Raw genomic sequence first — 15,449 nt, forward strand, 5'->3', positions numbered from 1 at the left:
ACTACTCAGTACCACTTGAATTACAAACTGAAACCAAAAAGCTTCCAGTATGTGTATATAAATCTGTATATTCAAACTGAGACATGCTGAGGTTTCAGAAAAGGAAATCCGGTTCTAGGGGTTAGTTTAACTACACATTTAGATAGACATGTTAATATGAGAAAACAAAGACGAGTTTCAGTAGTACGTCTCAGTTTTTCTACAATGCTGCTGTAGTAAATAAAAAATAAATCCATCAGCATGGCTCTTTGAACTTAAATTCTAAGAAATTCATGTGTCAAATTACAGAAAAATTTCTGCTAGCTTATTGTCTAGACCAGGATGTCCAACTCAAGGCCTCAAAGGCCGGTGTCCTGCAGGTTTTTGATGTATCCTTGATCCAACAGAGCTGATTTAAATGGCCAAATAACCTCCTCAACATGTCTTGGTGTTCTACAGAGGCCTGGTAATAAACTAACCATTTGATTCAGGTGTGTTGACCCAGGGTGACATCTAAAACCCGCAGGACACCGGCCCTCGAGTTGGACACCCTTGGTCCTGACTGTAATTGTAAAACAGAAGGGTTTTCTTGATTTGCAGATAAAGTGCTATTTTTTCCATTTTGGATCCACTGTGAAAAACATGCATTTCTAAAATGATAAAGAAAAACAAAAAATATCTCTATCATTTGTTTATCTATGACTTAATTACTTTAGTGTGGTATGGATACCCTGGTGCAGGTGTCCCCAACTGCAGGCCTTGAGGGCAGTTTTTAGATGTGTCCTTGATCCAACACAGCTGATTCAAATGGCTAAATAACCTCCTCAACATGTCTTGCAGTTCTCCAGAGGCCTAGTAATGATTCAGGTGTGTAGACCCAGGGTGAGATCTAAAACCTGCAGGACACCGGCCCTGGAGGCCTGGAGTTGGACACCCCTACCCTGGTGGATCTTGATCAGCAGAAAAAGCTGTAAAAGTTATAAGAAAAAAAAGAAGTCCAAAATATATGTCCTCATTTGCAGTTTCCAACGCCGGTGGCCAAAGGGAGTCCCTGTTGGACCGATTCTGGCCCCCAGGCCTTAGGTTTGACACACAGGTTATTTCCCAGTGAGTGAAACATCTTCTTGTCAGAGGATCTTGGGAGCTCTTGTGTGTGCGCACTCCAAACTCTCAAACTCCCGTCGAGTCAGCACTTTAACCCAGATATAAACCGCGACCTCCCGCCTTCCCCTCCTTCTGTGTGGAGACCCGGCCTGTCAAACCGTTCACCAGAGCCGAACTGCATCAAAACAAAATGACCACCTCCGCTCAGCCCATATTCTCAAAGGGAGAGGACTGCAAGGCCACCTGGCACGACGCTAGCGCGGGCTACAATGAGGCCGACACGCACCTGGAGATCATGGGAAAGCCTGTAATGGAGCGCTGGGAGACGCCGTATATGCACTCCCTGGCCACTGTTGCTGCCTCAAAAGGTAAAAGCGGTTACTTGTATGAAGTGGCTTGTCCTTTGTCGGACACTGTACTCTGCGTCATGCGGTTTGTCCGATAATGGAGTCAAAAGGCACCGTATGGAGTCGGCGCAGCAGGCACACACGTACTATTTGTAAACACTTAGATGCCATCCAAAGGATACTATATAAAAACAAACTGTGGTCAGATGAATGAAAAATCATGACATCACGTGGGAGAAAACCAAACAGGGGAAATGTATGTTGATATTATTTTTCAACTATACATACATGTTATTTAGTTTGAATGGAGTTTTCACACATATTAGAGCTTTTCTCTTCATTTACGGTTACTGATCTTGTGAGCACATGTGGCAGTGTGGTCAGTACTGGTGAGTACTACAACAGCTGTTACTTCACTCCAGGGACAGAGCCAAGAAATCAGTCTGGGGGGGGTCATCCGCTTTTAGCTATATGTGAAAATAGACTGATCCACATGACCTCACAGACAGCATGTGCACACAGCAGTCTGCAGAATTTTGCAAAATTGCACAACTTTCTCACACTTGAAAGTGTTATTATTTGTTTAGGTGATTCAAATTGTTCTTCTAATGAATGCATGCTTTAATCAGTGTGACTTCCATTGCACATTGCACAGCGTTGTTAGACTGGGGTCGTTTTACATTTACACTGTAATTTTACCACTTGTTTTACAAAATGACTTCACCTTTATGTGGAACAGTAGCGCTTCTTATGTTTTCACCTGTCAATACAAGTAAAAATCTTATTTTGCACAGCCCAGATACTTTTCATTCACTTTCACTAAGTTTTATTAGTATTTTTTAGATATTTTTACCTCATCTGCACACATTGTTCTGGGACTACACAAAAATGAATACATTGAAAAGTGTGAAAATAACACTCAGCTCCTCTGATAGATCTTCAAAAATACAAAAAAAAATCTCCTATGAAAGGGTCAGGCAACAACTAAAAGGCTTCAGCCCACATCTATTTATATTCCACTCTGAAAGGAAATTAAACCCTTTGGCCTTTCTGTTCAGCCACAAGTCTGAGTGTTATCATGAAAATCAGCTCCAGTACTAGAATTATCACAGACGTGTCCTGTAAAGATACCACATGTAAGAAAAACGGTAATATGATAATGGCCTCCCCCTAACCTAGTTTAGCTGGAAAAGACATTTTGACAGCACATCTGTGCAGTTATGCAGAAATACTTTGACAGCCAAGTTGCTGAATCTTTAGCAACATATTTTGTTTCTGTTTTGAATGTTCGGGTAGGCGGTCGGGTGCTGGAGATTGGTTTCGGCATGGCCATCGCTGCCACCAAACTCGAGTCTTTCCCCATTGAGGAGCACTGGATCATTGAGTGCAACGATGGAGTCTTTGCCCGCCTGGAGAACTGGGCAAAGGCTCAGCCACACAAGGTCAGTAGGTCTGATGAATCAATAGGACACTAAGATATCAGCTGATCTACCTGCATGCAGGACTAGCTTATGGTAAATTTTACTGTTCCTGGCCTTAAATGCTGATTAATGTTGCTGCAGGTCGTCCCTCTGAAGGGCCTCTGGGAAAATGTTGTCCCCACTTTGCCAGATAACCACTTTGATGGTGAGACAGATGAAGCTTAAGCTGTTTTCATATTTAAGAGTTATATTTTGTTTTTTTCAAGGATAAAAATGCATTAAAAAGTGTGATTGACCTGCTGCTAACACACTGTCCTCCTCTCTCAGGTATCCTGTATGACACATACCCTCTGTCAGAGGAGACGTGGCACACTCACCAGTTTGATTTCATCAAGGTAGGTAGTTGAACCTACCTTGTACTTGTGTGTACTTGTAAATACTTACAGTAAGTTACACACAAGGAATAAAGTAAAGAAAGTAGAACAATTTGAATGACCTATGTTTGAAGAGATCAGTTCATCTGTAGTGTGGAGAGGCCTTTGGTCATATAGCCTCGTATGCTTACACACAAGGAAGGGCTGAGGGTTTTTTTTTGTGTGTGTCTTCTATAGGGTCATGCTCACAGGCTGCTGAAACCCGGTGGCGTCCTCACCTACTGCAACCTGACCTCCTGGGGCGAGCTGCTCAAGACTAAATACGACAACATTGAGAAAATGTTTGAGGTTGGTGCAGTTGCTAATAGACATACTGACATTTAATGAGATGTAATTGCGTTGCTTATGAGTTTCTAATGCGTTATATGCTTAAAACGAGCAGTGCAGAACCGGGAACGTTGTTGCTGTCGTTAAAGTATCTGCAAGCGCTATGTTGCAAAAGGAGGACGAGCACATAAAAAACAAAGATGCGTGTAATTTCAACACGATTTACAAATGATAAATTATTGATTCATAAAATGTGATTTTAATTTTAAATGCACATCAGCTGAAGATTGAACCGGTTGGACCACTCATAAACACGTCTCAGGCCTGTGAGTCTAGGACTCGATTAATTCGTCAGTGTAGCACAGCACCTGGATTGGTTGAGGCAATCTCTGGAAGGTTGATGATAAACAGGAGCGTTCTGTAGAGGCCGATAATGCCGTGAGACGCCTCACGCTGACCGTCTCTCTCCCCTCCCGTTAATGATTTCCAGGAGACCCAGGTGCCTCATCTGGTCGAAGCAGGCTTCAAGAAGGAGAAGATTAGCACCACCACCATGGACATTGAACCACCCAGTGAATGCAAATACTATTCCTTCCGCAAGATGATCACTCCCACTGTTGTAAAAGAATAAAGTATAAAGACACCAGTGTAGCTTTTTTTTTTTTTCCTCTAATGTGCCTGTTCCTCTGACCTCTGATTTATTTTTTTTTATATATATATATATATATATATATATATATATATATATATATATATATATATATATATATATATATATATATATATATATATTCAATAAACTCCATCCAACTCCACTCCTTTACACATCCTTGTAATTACTTTGTCATGAGTTGGTCTCCCTGTTTGCTTTTAATATAACATTTCAAACGACTTCTGGACTACAGCGTAGTTTTTAGCTCCAGTTTTGGGGGTCTGCACAATCACCTAGCTACAAATATATTTCCGTAACAAACGTGAGACAACAGCAGAGTTGCATTTACACCCCACTGAGACTCACCTGTTTCAGGTCTTTAATCACACAGCATCTCACACCATGCGTAGCCCAGTTTCAGACCAGCGAATATATCACTGCATGTTCAAAGACATGCTTTGTAATGAGTTTCACAAAAGTGTCCACCATGAAAAGTCTGTAAACTTATATTTATGTGAAATCTGTCTTTATAATGCCAAATCGGTGCAAAAGTTTCCAGTAGTATTTCAGAAGTTATACTGTATGCATGGACTCATTGGCCACCTGGTCACTTGCTCGTTAATGCTGATATCTAATCACTACTGACATGGCAGCTGCTCTGGTGCACTTAGACATATAGACATGGTCAAGACAACATGCTGAAGTTCAAACTGAGCATCAGAATGAGGGAGAAAGGTGACTGAACATTTCAGAGTGTTTCAGGAACTGCTGAGATTTTCCCCATGCAGCCATCTCTATGGTTGCCTTGTTGGAGTGAGCGCTCAAAGGAGAAAGGTCAGACTGCTTTGAGCTGATAGGAAGACAACAGTAAATCAAGTAACCATGAGTTACAAACTAAGATATGCAAGACCACCTCTGAGACTTTTGGATGGTAGGGTGAGACCCTGGTGTAAACGGTCCATGAAACCATGAATCCATCTTGCCTCGTATCCACAGTTCAGGCTGCTGGTGGTGTTTTGGTGTGTGTGTGTCGGGGGGGATATGTTCTTGGCATGCTTTGGGCACCATAGTACCAACTTAGCATTGTTTAAACACAGCCTGCCTGAGCATTGTTGCTGACTGTGTCAGCACAGTGTACTAATCGTCTGATGGCTGCTTGCAGTAAGATAACACACCGTGTCACAAACTAGATCATCTCAAACTGCTTTCTTGAACATGATGAGTTCACTATAATCAAGTGGCTTCCACAGTCACCAGATCTCAATAAACGGAGCACCTTTGGGATGTGGTGGAACAGGAGATTCACCTGCAGCACCCGCGCGATGCTGTCATGTCACTATGGACCAGAATCTCTGAGGGATGTTTCCAGGACCTTGTTTAATCTATGCCACGAAGAATAAAAGCAGTTCTGCAAGCAAAAAAGGAGTCCAACCTGACACTAACAACATGTAAGCAATAACACGACCCGTTGTTGAATATCATGCATGTTCACAAGAAAAGGCAAAAAGACTGAAACAATGAAAATCCCATAAAAATCACCTGCTTAAAAGTGACATATTTCTAATAACTGCGCGTGTTAACATCCGTCTACATAATGAAAGACAATCGTTAAAAACAAGGCATCAGCAGTCAAAAAGTTCATCGAGGTTACCACAGAGTACACTGCACACTATGTTTTCATTTATGGTCTCAGATAACGGTGCACGTTATCTGAACATGTGGAAATAAGTTACCACCTGGCGCAGACTCATTAATCATTAGACGGATGTGATGATGCAACACCAAGCGGCAGTCAGGTGGGAAACTACAGCAGCTGGCAGATCTGAATCAGGACTCGTATTTTTGCAAGTGTGCTCGTGTGCAAAATGGAGAAGCAAAAAAAAACAGACCTTACACCCAAGAGGGCACGAACTACACATGAGGACTGAAACTTAAGTGATATATAAGAAATGAATCAGTGCACATGCACTAAAGCAAATCTGCTTATTATAGTTGCCAGTAGTTAAAGGGGAGCAAACAAATGCTAGTTACATGCATGCATTTGTGGTACAATGCTGTGCAAAAGTCTTGAACCACCTCTTCTTTCTTTCTATTTTGTTTGGAAAATGGGAAATATGTGCCATAGTCCAAAGGACATTCAAAGCTCTTCTCTGGATGTTAGCGGCTCGTAGTTCTGTTCTCTGTCAAGATGATCCCATAATGCTTCAGTAACGATGAGGGTTATTTTTAAGCCAATCCATGACGGATTGGGTTCTTCGTGCATTTTTCTATCCAGGCATGCTTTTATTGCATTGGCAGTGTGTTTGGGATCTTTGGCATGCTGAAAACTGAAGCTGTAGCTAAACTACACTAAACGAACCTCTCGCAGTGAGAAGGAATTGAACCAGATATTTGAAATGTACATTAATCACTCCATCAGCCGTGTTGACACTGATCTTCACTCTTGTGTAACTTGGCAGGTGTCAGCCTTTTCTCCCTTTTCCCTTCCTTAAAAACAGCTTCCTGACAGCCACCCTCCCACTGAGACCATTTCTGAAGAGACTTGATCGAACAGTAGCTGGATCAACTGAAGGTCCAGATGCATCCCTCAGCTCTTGTGTCAGGTCTTTTCTGGGTTTTTTCCCCCCATTTCTTAAGAAGATGACTTTCAGATGCTGTTTTTTCGGCCCGTCACTTCTTTCATTTTCCACTCGTCCAGTTTCCTCAAAATATTCAAGGATACGTGTTTCAAGATTTAATAATAATAATAATAATACATTTTATTTATAGGCGCCTTTCAGACCCTCAAGGTCACCTTACAAATCATTTCTTTGCTGTTTTGTTTAGACACAATGTGGGTTCATCCCTTGAGTTAGGTGCCTTTTTTATGTTTGAATCATTCATAGGTCAGTGTTAAGAGGCTTAATCGATAACAAAAAACATTCCTGAAAAGAGTTGGCTACAAGGACTGAACTGGAGATGAATAAAAAAGCCAAAGTCCAAAGAAAATATTTAAAAGACCTTTGGAAACCTTTGGAAAGCTATTGCTCAAGACCACTTTAAAAATGACAAAAAGTCTGGCTCCCTGGAAGCAAAATAAGTAAACTGCTCAAGAGCTTTACACATGATCACTCCCTGTAATATATCAAGGCTAGTATAGCAATTCAACTGTTGAGGATATTTATTTCAGAGCTTCTTGAAATTTTAGTTTTGTTTTGTGCTGCTGTAACTTTTGATGACTTAATAACTAAATATCAGATGAACCTGTGGACTACAAGGTGTTTCAGCTCAGTGAGACTAAACAACCCAACCTGCAGCAATGTTTTTAAATGGTTGATTCCTCTAGCATCCTGCTGCCTTTTATTGAGCTTCATTATTTTGGTATACATTATATAGATACACACACACACACACACACACACACAAAAACCCACTGCTCATAAACATGTAACCTGTTTTATTTTACTTTTGTGGAATTGAAACAATCAGATTAATGGAAGAACATAAAACAAAGACCCTGAAGTCACAGTAAAGAAAAACTTGTGTTTTGATTGCACAGTGATAGAGCGGTCTCAACAACCAGGTTGTTGGGTTTCCTCCCAGAGTTTAAAAACATGCATTTCAGGTTATATTGTGACTCACACGTGGCTGTCATGGCTGCACGGTAGATAACCATAAAGCGAATTCATGTTTGAATTTTTAGGGAAAAAAAAAACCTTCTACATTAACTGTAGGACACCTATGATAGGCGATTTTCACCCACGTAATTCTCTTTGTTTTTGCTTTAGAGCCATTTTATAGGTTACCTTTCTTCAGTTTATGAGATGTTGTAGAGGCAAAATAAAATAAGAGTAATTCAGCTTGCCATGTCTTTTAATATATTTTGATGGGCAGCACATAAGGGTTAAAAGGGTTATAAGGGTTCAAATATACCTGATATTAGTGCTCTAGCGTTGTCAGCCTATTCCATTATAGCAGTACATGCAAACATACACTAACCTTTTTACTCCTTTGTGTGTGTTTTAAAAGACCAAACTCAGAGCGAAACAATCAGCACACAATAAAAGTGCATTTTGCTTCCAACCACTGCAGAGCATCCACAAACACCAGTGAAGGTCAGGGCTGGCGATCACAGGAGCCCCCTGGTGGCCGAGACTCGGCTCTGGCGTTCACAGCATCAGAAATGACAACAGCTGGCACGGGACTTCACGTAAGCTCAGTTTATTGAAAATAACACTTAAGATTCTGAAATATGCCACTCATATTCTATCTTCATGAATGACTGATGAGATATGCAGTTTTTCTGATGGCTACTTGAAGACGTGAATTCAATTTAAAGCTATAATTTAAATACGCAGCGTGTGCCTTCTGTAAATTACAACAAAGACTTTAATGAAGTTCGTTCCTGCAGCTCTACATTGAGGAGGAGCAGCGCTCCAAATGCAACCAGAAATACAGTGTTTACAAACAGACGCACACACATATACAGATTGTTCACTTCCTGTACCAGATCTTTAATTTCTTCTCACGCTTGATTTTCTTCTGCAGCTGTAAAGTCCCGTAGAGAAGAGCCTCTGCAGTGGGCGGGCAACCTGCAAGACATAAGTACTGATAATGCATGTTTCAACAGAAACACGAGGCCACATTACTGCACAATGACATTAGCACTGCGCAGTCATCTCCTATTTAAAACAATCAAACGATCTATATTTGATTACTGCTGATGACACAATTACTAGTTTTCATACTGCAGCTACAGATCAAGTACGAGTGCTTCTCTCCCTTCCCCAGCCAGCAGACTCCAGGCTGCCGTGTTTATAAATTATTACTATGAAAAAGATGTTGATCTGGACTAGTGTGGATGGGGAACACAAGACCACAGACTGTGAACACACCAACAAATGTGAGAACAACATCTCTTTGCAAAATCTTAATCTATCATTCAGCAGCAGAAGCACGAGTGAGGTCAGCCACTTGAGGCCTACAGGCGTTTTCATAAAGGTTGACTTGGTTTATTGGCTCAAATCTAACTGGTTGCCAGTTCAGCTCCACTCCAGCAGAAAATATATGAAGATGGAAAAGGTCACAGATCGAAGAGGCTTGCAATATGGTAGCAGAAACCCTTAATTTGGTAATTCTTAATAACCAGACTACAGAAATGGCAATCCACAAATATCTCTCCACTAACTGGGTGTCTAGACTACATTCTCCACTTTCATTAATAAGAAAATGTGCAAATTTTATCCTTTCTCTGTAATAAACTCTACCTGGAACATAAATGTCCACCGGTACGATTCGGTCACAGCCTCTGACGACAGCGTAAGAATAGTGGTAGTAGCCTCCTCCGTTAGCACAGCTGGAAAAGAAAAAAAAAATCCAATCAGCTCTCTTTAAACGTGACACCACAGCAGCAACATTTCACGTCAACGTCACAGCAGTAATAAAGACACTGCCGAGTTTCATGTTCAGCTAAATTATGGGTTCCTAATGACACGGATGTGTTGTGTCCTAAAACCCAGCATTGCTTTGATTGTGCTCGACCTTTTCCTCTGCAATCTCTGATTGTGTGATTGGCTGAGCCTCAGACTGCAGCTCAGTCTGTTTCCCAGCTGCTGTCTGAACACTAAGTGGAGAGAAGCCCACTCCAGCTTTTCCACCACACTCATGTTTGCTTTATTTACATGAAGCAGAGATGATGTGATTTCACGCGAACAGCTTAAAATCATCTCTCTCCTTTGATTATAGCGATAATCCTGTTGTTGTAATTAGTGTTTGTACTTACACGAAGCACTCATTTCACTACCTGGGACAGGCTTAGTTTTACCTGGTTGACAAAGTGTTGTTAGGTGGTTAATTTTATTTCTTTTCAATCACTTCTTCAGTTCTTTAGTGCTTTGTTAGTCTTTTGACTTCCTTTACTCTGATGTTGCTGCACCTTTTTTGCCTCTTTCTTTGCAATTAAAATAAAACCTCTGCTAAGACAGCTGCTTTTATGCTGCTTCTCTCATTCCTAGCAGAGCTGATCATTAAAAAGCTCATTGTGATGATCCGAAGGTGTCGGGATCCTCAAATCTTTTTTTCCCCCCACCGACCTCAGCCTGCTAGTGTTGCAGTGAGGGTCTGACTCTACGACGTCACAATTTAAGAGTGTGCAAGAGTAAAAATTACAAACGTGCCAGATTATTTGTCTTTGTAAGACTGAAAAGACGGGTGCACACACCAGCTTCTAAACATCGTTTATCGTTAAATCAAAAGTGAATAAGTTGCAACTCAAAATTTCATAGGTTGGAACGAGCAGCTTCAGCACTTTGATCCTGTCTCTTTATCACAGAAGCCTAATATTTCTTTAACTGCCCCCCCTACCAAAAAAAAAAAAAAAAGGAACGACTTGATCAGTGGATCAGTGGTTGGAATAAAAAGATTAGAGGAGATCTCTTCAGGACTTACCTTCCCATGGAAATGACATATCTGGGCTCAGGCATCTGGTCATACACCTGTTGGGAAGAAGAAGCGGTTCAGACACTCTTATATAATGTCTAACTAAGTCTAATCTGTAGATTCAGCTGGAGGCGGCTTCATGCCAGTCACTCAATCCACCGGCAGGCTGCTCATAATCCAGCCAGCGTTTGCTCAGCTATCCTGCAAACAGACAGCACTGACTATGTCTACAAGCTGTGAGTGAAAACACATTTTTTTGTTTCTCCTTCAATTCCCAAACCCAAGTCAAACCTCACACTTCAGCTAATCAGTTAAACTGCAGTTAGGTGGAAGTGATGATGATGATGATTAGTGGAGGCCCTTTTCTCACCTTGCGCAGGGCTGGAGCCATCTTATTGGTTAACGTTCCTGCCACGATCATGACATCTGCCTGCCGGGGACTGGCTCTGAATACGACTCCAAAACGGTCCATGTCGTAACGGGGAGCCGCCATGTGCATCATTTCCACCGCACAGCAAGCCAGGCCAAAGGTCATGGGCCACAGAGAGCTCTGAGGAGGAAACAGCAGTCATCATTTGTGCAGTTTCTGGGCAATAGGCCGCAACGTTCACAGGGTTATCAAGGACGAGGACGTTTACCGTCTCAATGTGTACTTAGCTCTGTATGTGCATTATGTTAACGTGAAAGCAACAAGTCTGCAAGTTACTTTTGGCCCTTTAACCCCCTGTAGTCACGCTGTAGTGTCTAAATCACGTAACTGATTTAAGATGATGTAGCAGCAAGATGCAGCCTCGCTGAGTCCCTGTTTCAACTCGTTTTGAAAGCCTGGACTTCAAACTGTATACTAGTTTTTAAACTCTGTTGATAAGCCAGAAAAAAAACAACAGAGTTATGATAAACAACTTGCACCATACTTTCTCCTGAATACTGTTGTAACAGATGTTGCATCAAGAAAAAAGGACAGCCCTCGAACAAAGACCAAAAAAAAAAAGAAAAAAAAAAGGAAAAAAGAAAAAAGAAACAAAAAGGACACCCCTTTCCTATTGGTGGGAAAATGCACCACGTCAACCAAAATAAATTATATGACAACACGTGGCATTCGGTTGCTTAGAAAGAGGGGAAAGTTTGGGGAGTGACGGCAGAAAGCAAGAGCAATATCGATAGTGAGTTTTGAGTGTGTTTGGAGTGAATGGTTAGTGTGTAGTATTGTAGTCATTTGTTTGATTTTGTGTGGCAAAACAATAAGGTCACTGAAAATAAGAAAATAACTGAACAGAGAAAAGCGAGGTTGTACTGAGACGAATGATATCAAACAAGACAAGCTCAATAGTTTTTAAAGGTGAAATATAAACAGAAAATCAGAAGTAGTCGACCCCAGGGGGTTAAGATCCATAATACCCCAGTTACAGTGTCACATTTACAACGTTCTTCAGGTGATGGTGGGGTCACATCACATGCTGACAGAGAACTTGGTTTTATTTCTAGATGTGTACTTTATATCAGACTGCTTTGTTCTCCATTTGGCATGTAATGAAAACACAGCGCACATACTCATGAGTCTAACAGCATGTTAACACAGCTCACGGTTTCTCATCTACTCACCCTGCGAGCCCAGTTAACCAGGTCGTCCAGCTTGGTGATCACATACTCGCCCTTGCTGCTGGCTGCAGACGTCGGTTTGGCTGCAGCCACCGCCGTGCTTTTCTCTCTAGCTGGCACCACGCTGCAGCAGCAGGAGGAGGAGGGAATGAGAGAGAGTAGAGTTTTACCATGCGCATTAGTTTGAATGTATCTGTTACCACAGAATCTCTCTCATAAACTCACCTTGTGCTGTTGTTATCATTTTTAGCAGTGCTGTGCAGGCTCTTGTGCTGAAGAGCAAAAACAGAAATGGGCCTGCGGGGACAGAAGTAACAGTTAGACATAGCGGGATGTTAAATGTTAAAGCCACTCCTAACAATAAAATAATGCACCACAAAAGCTCTCAGCTTCACAAAAAGACAGCATTTGAAATGCTATCATCATTTGATGGTACCGGGTGACGGACAGATGGGGGGGATTTCTTTGACGGCGATGCGATGGCAATTTTGCCTGAGCCTTCAAAACCTGGTGGTGCTTTAAAGGATTAACTCACAGGCTGGGTGCTGCTGCTTGCCAGTGTGGAGGAATAAAACCTAACAGCAAATGTTTCAGTCTTTGTTTTTTTCTGGAGGTTGCTTCATCTTGTTATTTTCTCCAATAACAAATTCAGAAGGTTGAGAAGTAAAATCGGGTCTACTCTATATGTGTGACTACCTTTTGTTATTTGTTTTTAAGATGACCGCATACAGAATGCATTTGTACACAAGTATAAAGAGAACCTCTTATGAAGTGTGATGCTGTAACAGCTGTAAGCAGGACAAGGCCGGATTAGCATCGGTTTCAATACAAGGAACCAGATTAGAAGGTTCTTACCTTGTTGAAAAAGAGCCAAATATGGCCAGGCGAGGTGCTGCAAAATAAATACAGAACGCATTATTACACAAGGTGAAGAAACTTTAACAACTAGAGAGAGTGCAAGAGCTAGAGGTGTATAAATGGGGCCTTTGTTCAAACTATGCAAAGAAGGATTTTTGCAAGCTATAGGAGCAGCACCATGTCTGCACACGAAAAACACTTTCTCTGCATGCCAAACTACACTGCAACATCTGTTCACTTAAAGTAATGTCAGCACCCAGTTGTTGACAATCCACCAGAAATAAAGTGTAACACTTAAATGTTATTATAACCTTATGGTTGGGGGGGGGGGAATCTAGGAATAGAAATGTATTAGTTTTCTTGCTGTCTGTAACATATCAAATCAAAGCCGAAAAGTAGAAAATTTCTGCCTCGTTTCAAAAAGTCTTTAACTTGTGCTTCTCAAGCTGTGGTGATCGCAAACTCGGTTTTTGCACCAAGTTTGGTTCCATGATCAGCACTTCGAACCTGTCGTCTTGCACTGGGAGGCACCAGCTTTAATCCAGTATGGATGCAGTCGTTAGTAAACTAAAATAACAGCAGTCTGGGTGGTTTAAACACGACATTTGTCAAAGCCTGTTTTAATATCTGTTTAATGTGACTGCTGCATGCTAACATGGCTAGCCGCTATGCTAACACAGACAGAGCAAGGTCAGCGGCGCTTTCCTTAAAAGTTACAAACCAGCCGTCAAACGCAGCCAAGCCGCCGCGCAGTTCACTCCCCTGGGCTCATTTTTAAAATACTCAGAGCAGCATGAGTATAAAAAGACACCAACGACTACAGAAAAGCGTGTAGTTTCAGTCAAAACATCACTCACCTACCAACGCCGCCATCTTTGGAGGTTCTGGTTACGTCAAACGGGCTCTTGTCGTGTCAGAGCGCGAGCTGCTGAGGGCGCTGCTGCCACGTGACAACAACCACATATTCGAGCTGCGCACTTTAAACCAGCTCAAAACCCCAGAGACTCATAATCAAAAACCAAAAAAACAGACAAACAATAATCCCTAAAAGTACTAATACAATACTGGGGGAACATTTTTGGACTCTGACTTTTAGAAATACTGAATTTTCAAAAAGATCGGAAATCTGTGTCACAGTGCAACTCTCAGCATTTAACCAGCAACCAAACAGGTCTGATGCTTCAGAAGGCCATGTTGGGGTCACATTTTACCTGTCAAATACAAGAATAACAGCATATCATAATAAAATATATTCTGTAGCCTAAAATAATGTTTTTTTCATTAGCATATTATTATAACTCTTAAATAATCATAAAATCAGTGCATACGTGTCTAGATGTCTATATATTATTAAATAGACTGATCACAGTTATTGAGTCTTTAGGTAGCTGTTTGGCGCCTCCAGTGGAGGCACATTGCTACTGACAGACTTGAACGTCTCCAAGGGTGATTTATGACTGTGGTTTCTCATGTATATGTGTATGTATGCATTTGTAAAAACCTCTGCGATGCTAAAGAGTATCCACAGATACTGTCACCGTGACACATTCAGACTGAGGTTAACTCACTGAGCCTCACACGTTTTCTGAAATGCCCCACATTTGATGCATGATTTTATCAGTTACATCCCACCCACAGTGGCTCCATGTCCCATCACTGGGGCCCACCCCACAGTTTGAGGTGCAACTTAAGTTTCTGTGCAGAGGAAACAAAAAGTAAACCGTTTGAGGGACATAATTTATGTCATTAGTCAATAAAACATTTCCATTTAATTTAATTTATTTATTATTTTATCTATTTTTAGAGCAAAACCACACAACACATTTCTGTTTCATTACTGGCCAACTACACTGTACTTCAGAAATCGTGAAAAACACCAGTGGGGTTGTGGCTACTCTTACTTTGGAGATTATTAGAGTGCATTAACAGAGCTTTGACTTTCACTTACATGTCAGGTAATCAGAGCAACAGTAGGAACAGCCTGGCTCTACTGGTTGAGCTGCATTCAGGAGCATGTTGTCATAACAAATACATTTATTAAATCAAATTTATCACACTCAAATAACGCTGTCATGTTACCCAGGGCTGATTTATATCTGCTGCACTAACACGTATGATCGTGTGTGTGCTTGATCATATTTAAAATATGTCCGTGTTGACTCTTTTATTACTTTACTATCACAGATGAAGTTAAACTTATTGTCTCCATTCATGTGAGTGTTGCACCATGAAAACAGAGCACAGCCACGCCAAAGGTTCGCACCAGCATGAGAGCACAATAACATCAAACACTGCAGGAGCGCCTGACTTATTATTGGAGCTGCTCAACGACTGAAAGCAGCAGTCTCTGGTTTCAGTTTGATAGCAGAGA

General features: G+C 41.4%; 2 protein-coding genes across 2 annotated transcripts; one reads left to right on the plus strand and one right to left on the minus strand.

Moving 5' to 3' along the window:
- Window positions 1-1,050: 1,050 nt before the first annotated feature.
- gamt (guanidinoacetate N-methyltransferase) lies at window positions 1,051-4,199 on the plus strand. The gene is made up of 6 exons (XM_084952710.1): window positions 1,051-1,451; window positions 2,727-2,872; window positions 2,993-3,056; window positions 3,179-3,246; window positions 3,463-3,573; window positions 4,043-4,199. Exons 1-6 carry the CDS (start codon window positions 1,274-1,276, stop codon window positions 4,181-4,183), a joined length of 708 nt encoding a protein of 235 aa, XP_084808836.1. The 5' UTR covers window positions 1,051-1,273; the 3' UTR covers window positions 4,184-4,199.
- A 4,189-nt stretch (window positions 4,200-8,388) lies between these two features.
- On the minus strand, window positions 8,389-14,009 carry ndufs7 (NADH:ubiquinone oxidoreductase core subunit S7). The gene is made up of 8 exons (XM_084953843.1): window positions 13,936-14,009; window positions 13,076-13,112; window positions 12,446-12,517; window positions 12,224-12,344; window positions 10,992-11,171; window positions 10,631-10,677; window positions 9,451-9,539; window positions 8,389-8,775 (listed from the first exon to the last, which is right to left on the minus strand). Exons 1-8 carry the CDS (start codon window positions 13,949-13,951, stop codon window positions 8,678-8,680), a joined length of 660 nt encoding a protein of 219 aa, XP_084809969.1. The 5' UTR covers window positions 13,952-14,009; the 3' UTR covers window positions 8,389-8,677.
- Between the last annotated feature and the right edge of the window lie 1,440 nt (window positions 14,010-15,449).

This window comes from Perissodus microlepis, chromosome 15 (genome assembly GCF_051167445.1).
Source record: "Perissodus microlepis isolate ML-2025 ecotype Zambia chromosome 15, ASM5116744v1, whole genome shotgun sequence".
Taxonomy (NCBI): domain Eukaryota; kingdom Metazoa; phylum Chordata; class Actinopteri; order Cichliformes; family Cichlidae; genus Perissodus; species Perissodus microlepis.

What these genes read in the sequence shown, in the direction of transcription:
- gamt (XM_084952710.1), top strand. Translation starts at nt 1,274, where the DNA reads ATGACCACCTCCGCTCAGCCCATATTCTCAAAGGGAGAGGACTGCAAG. An exon ending in GCCAGATAACCACTTTGATG is followed by an intron (nt 3,057 to 3,178) that starts GTGAGACAGATG and finishes CTCCTCTCTCAG; the next exon opens with GTATCCTGTATGACACATAC. An exon ending in ACATTGAGAAAATGTTTGAG is followed by an intron (nt 3,574 to 4,042) that starts GTTGGTGCAGTT and finishes AATGATTTCCAG; the next exon opens with GAGACCCAGGTGCCTCATCT.
- ndufs7 (XM_084953843.1), bottom strand. An exon ending in TTTGGCTCTTTTTCAACAAG is followed by an intron (nt 12,518 to 13,075) that starts GTAAGAACCTTC and finishes CTGTCCCCGCAG; the next exon opens with GCCCATTTCTGTTTTTGCTC. An exon ending in AATGATAACAACAGCACAAG is followed by an intron (nt 12,345 to 12,445) that starts GTGAGTTTATGA and finishes CTGCTGCTGCAG; the next exon opens with CGTGGTGCCAGCTAGAGAGA.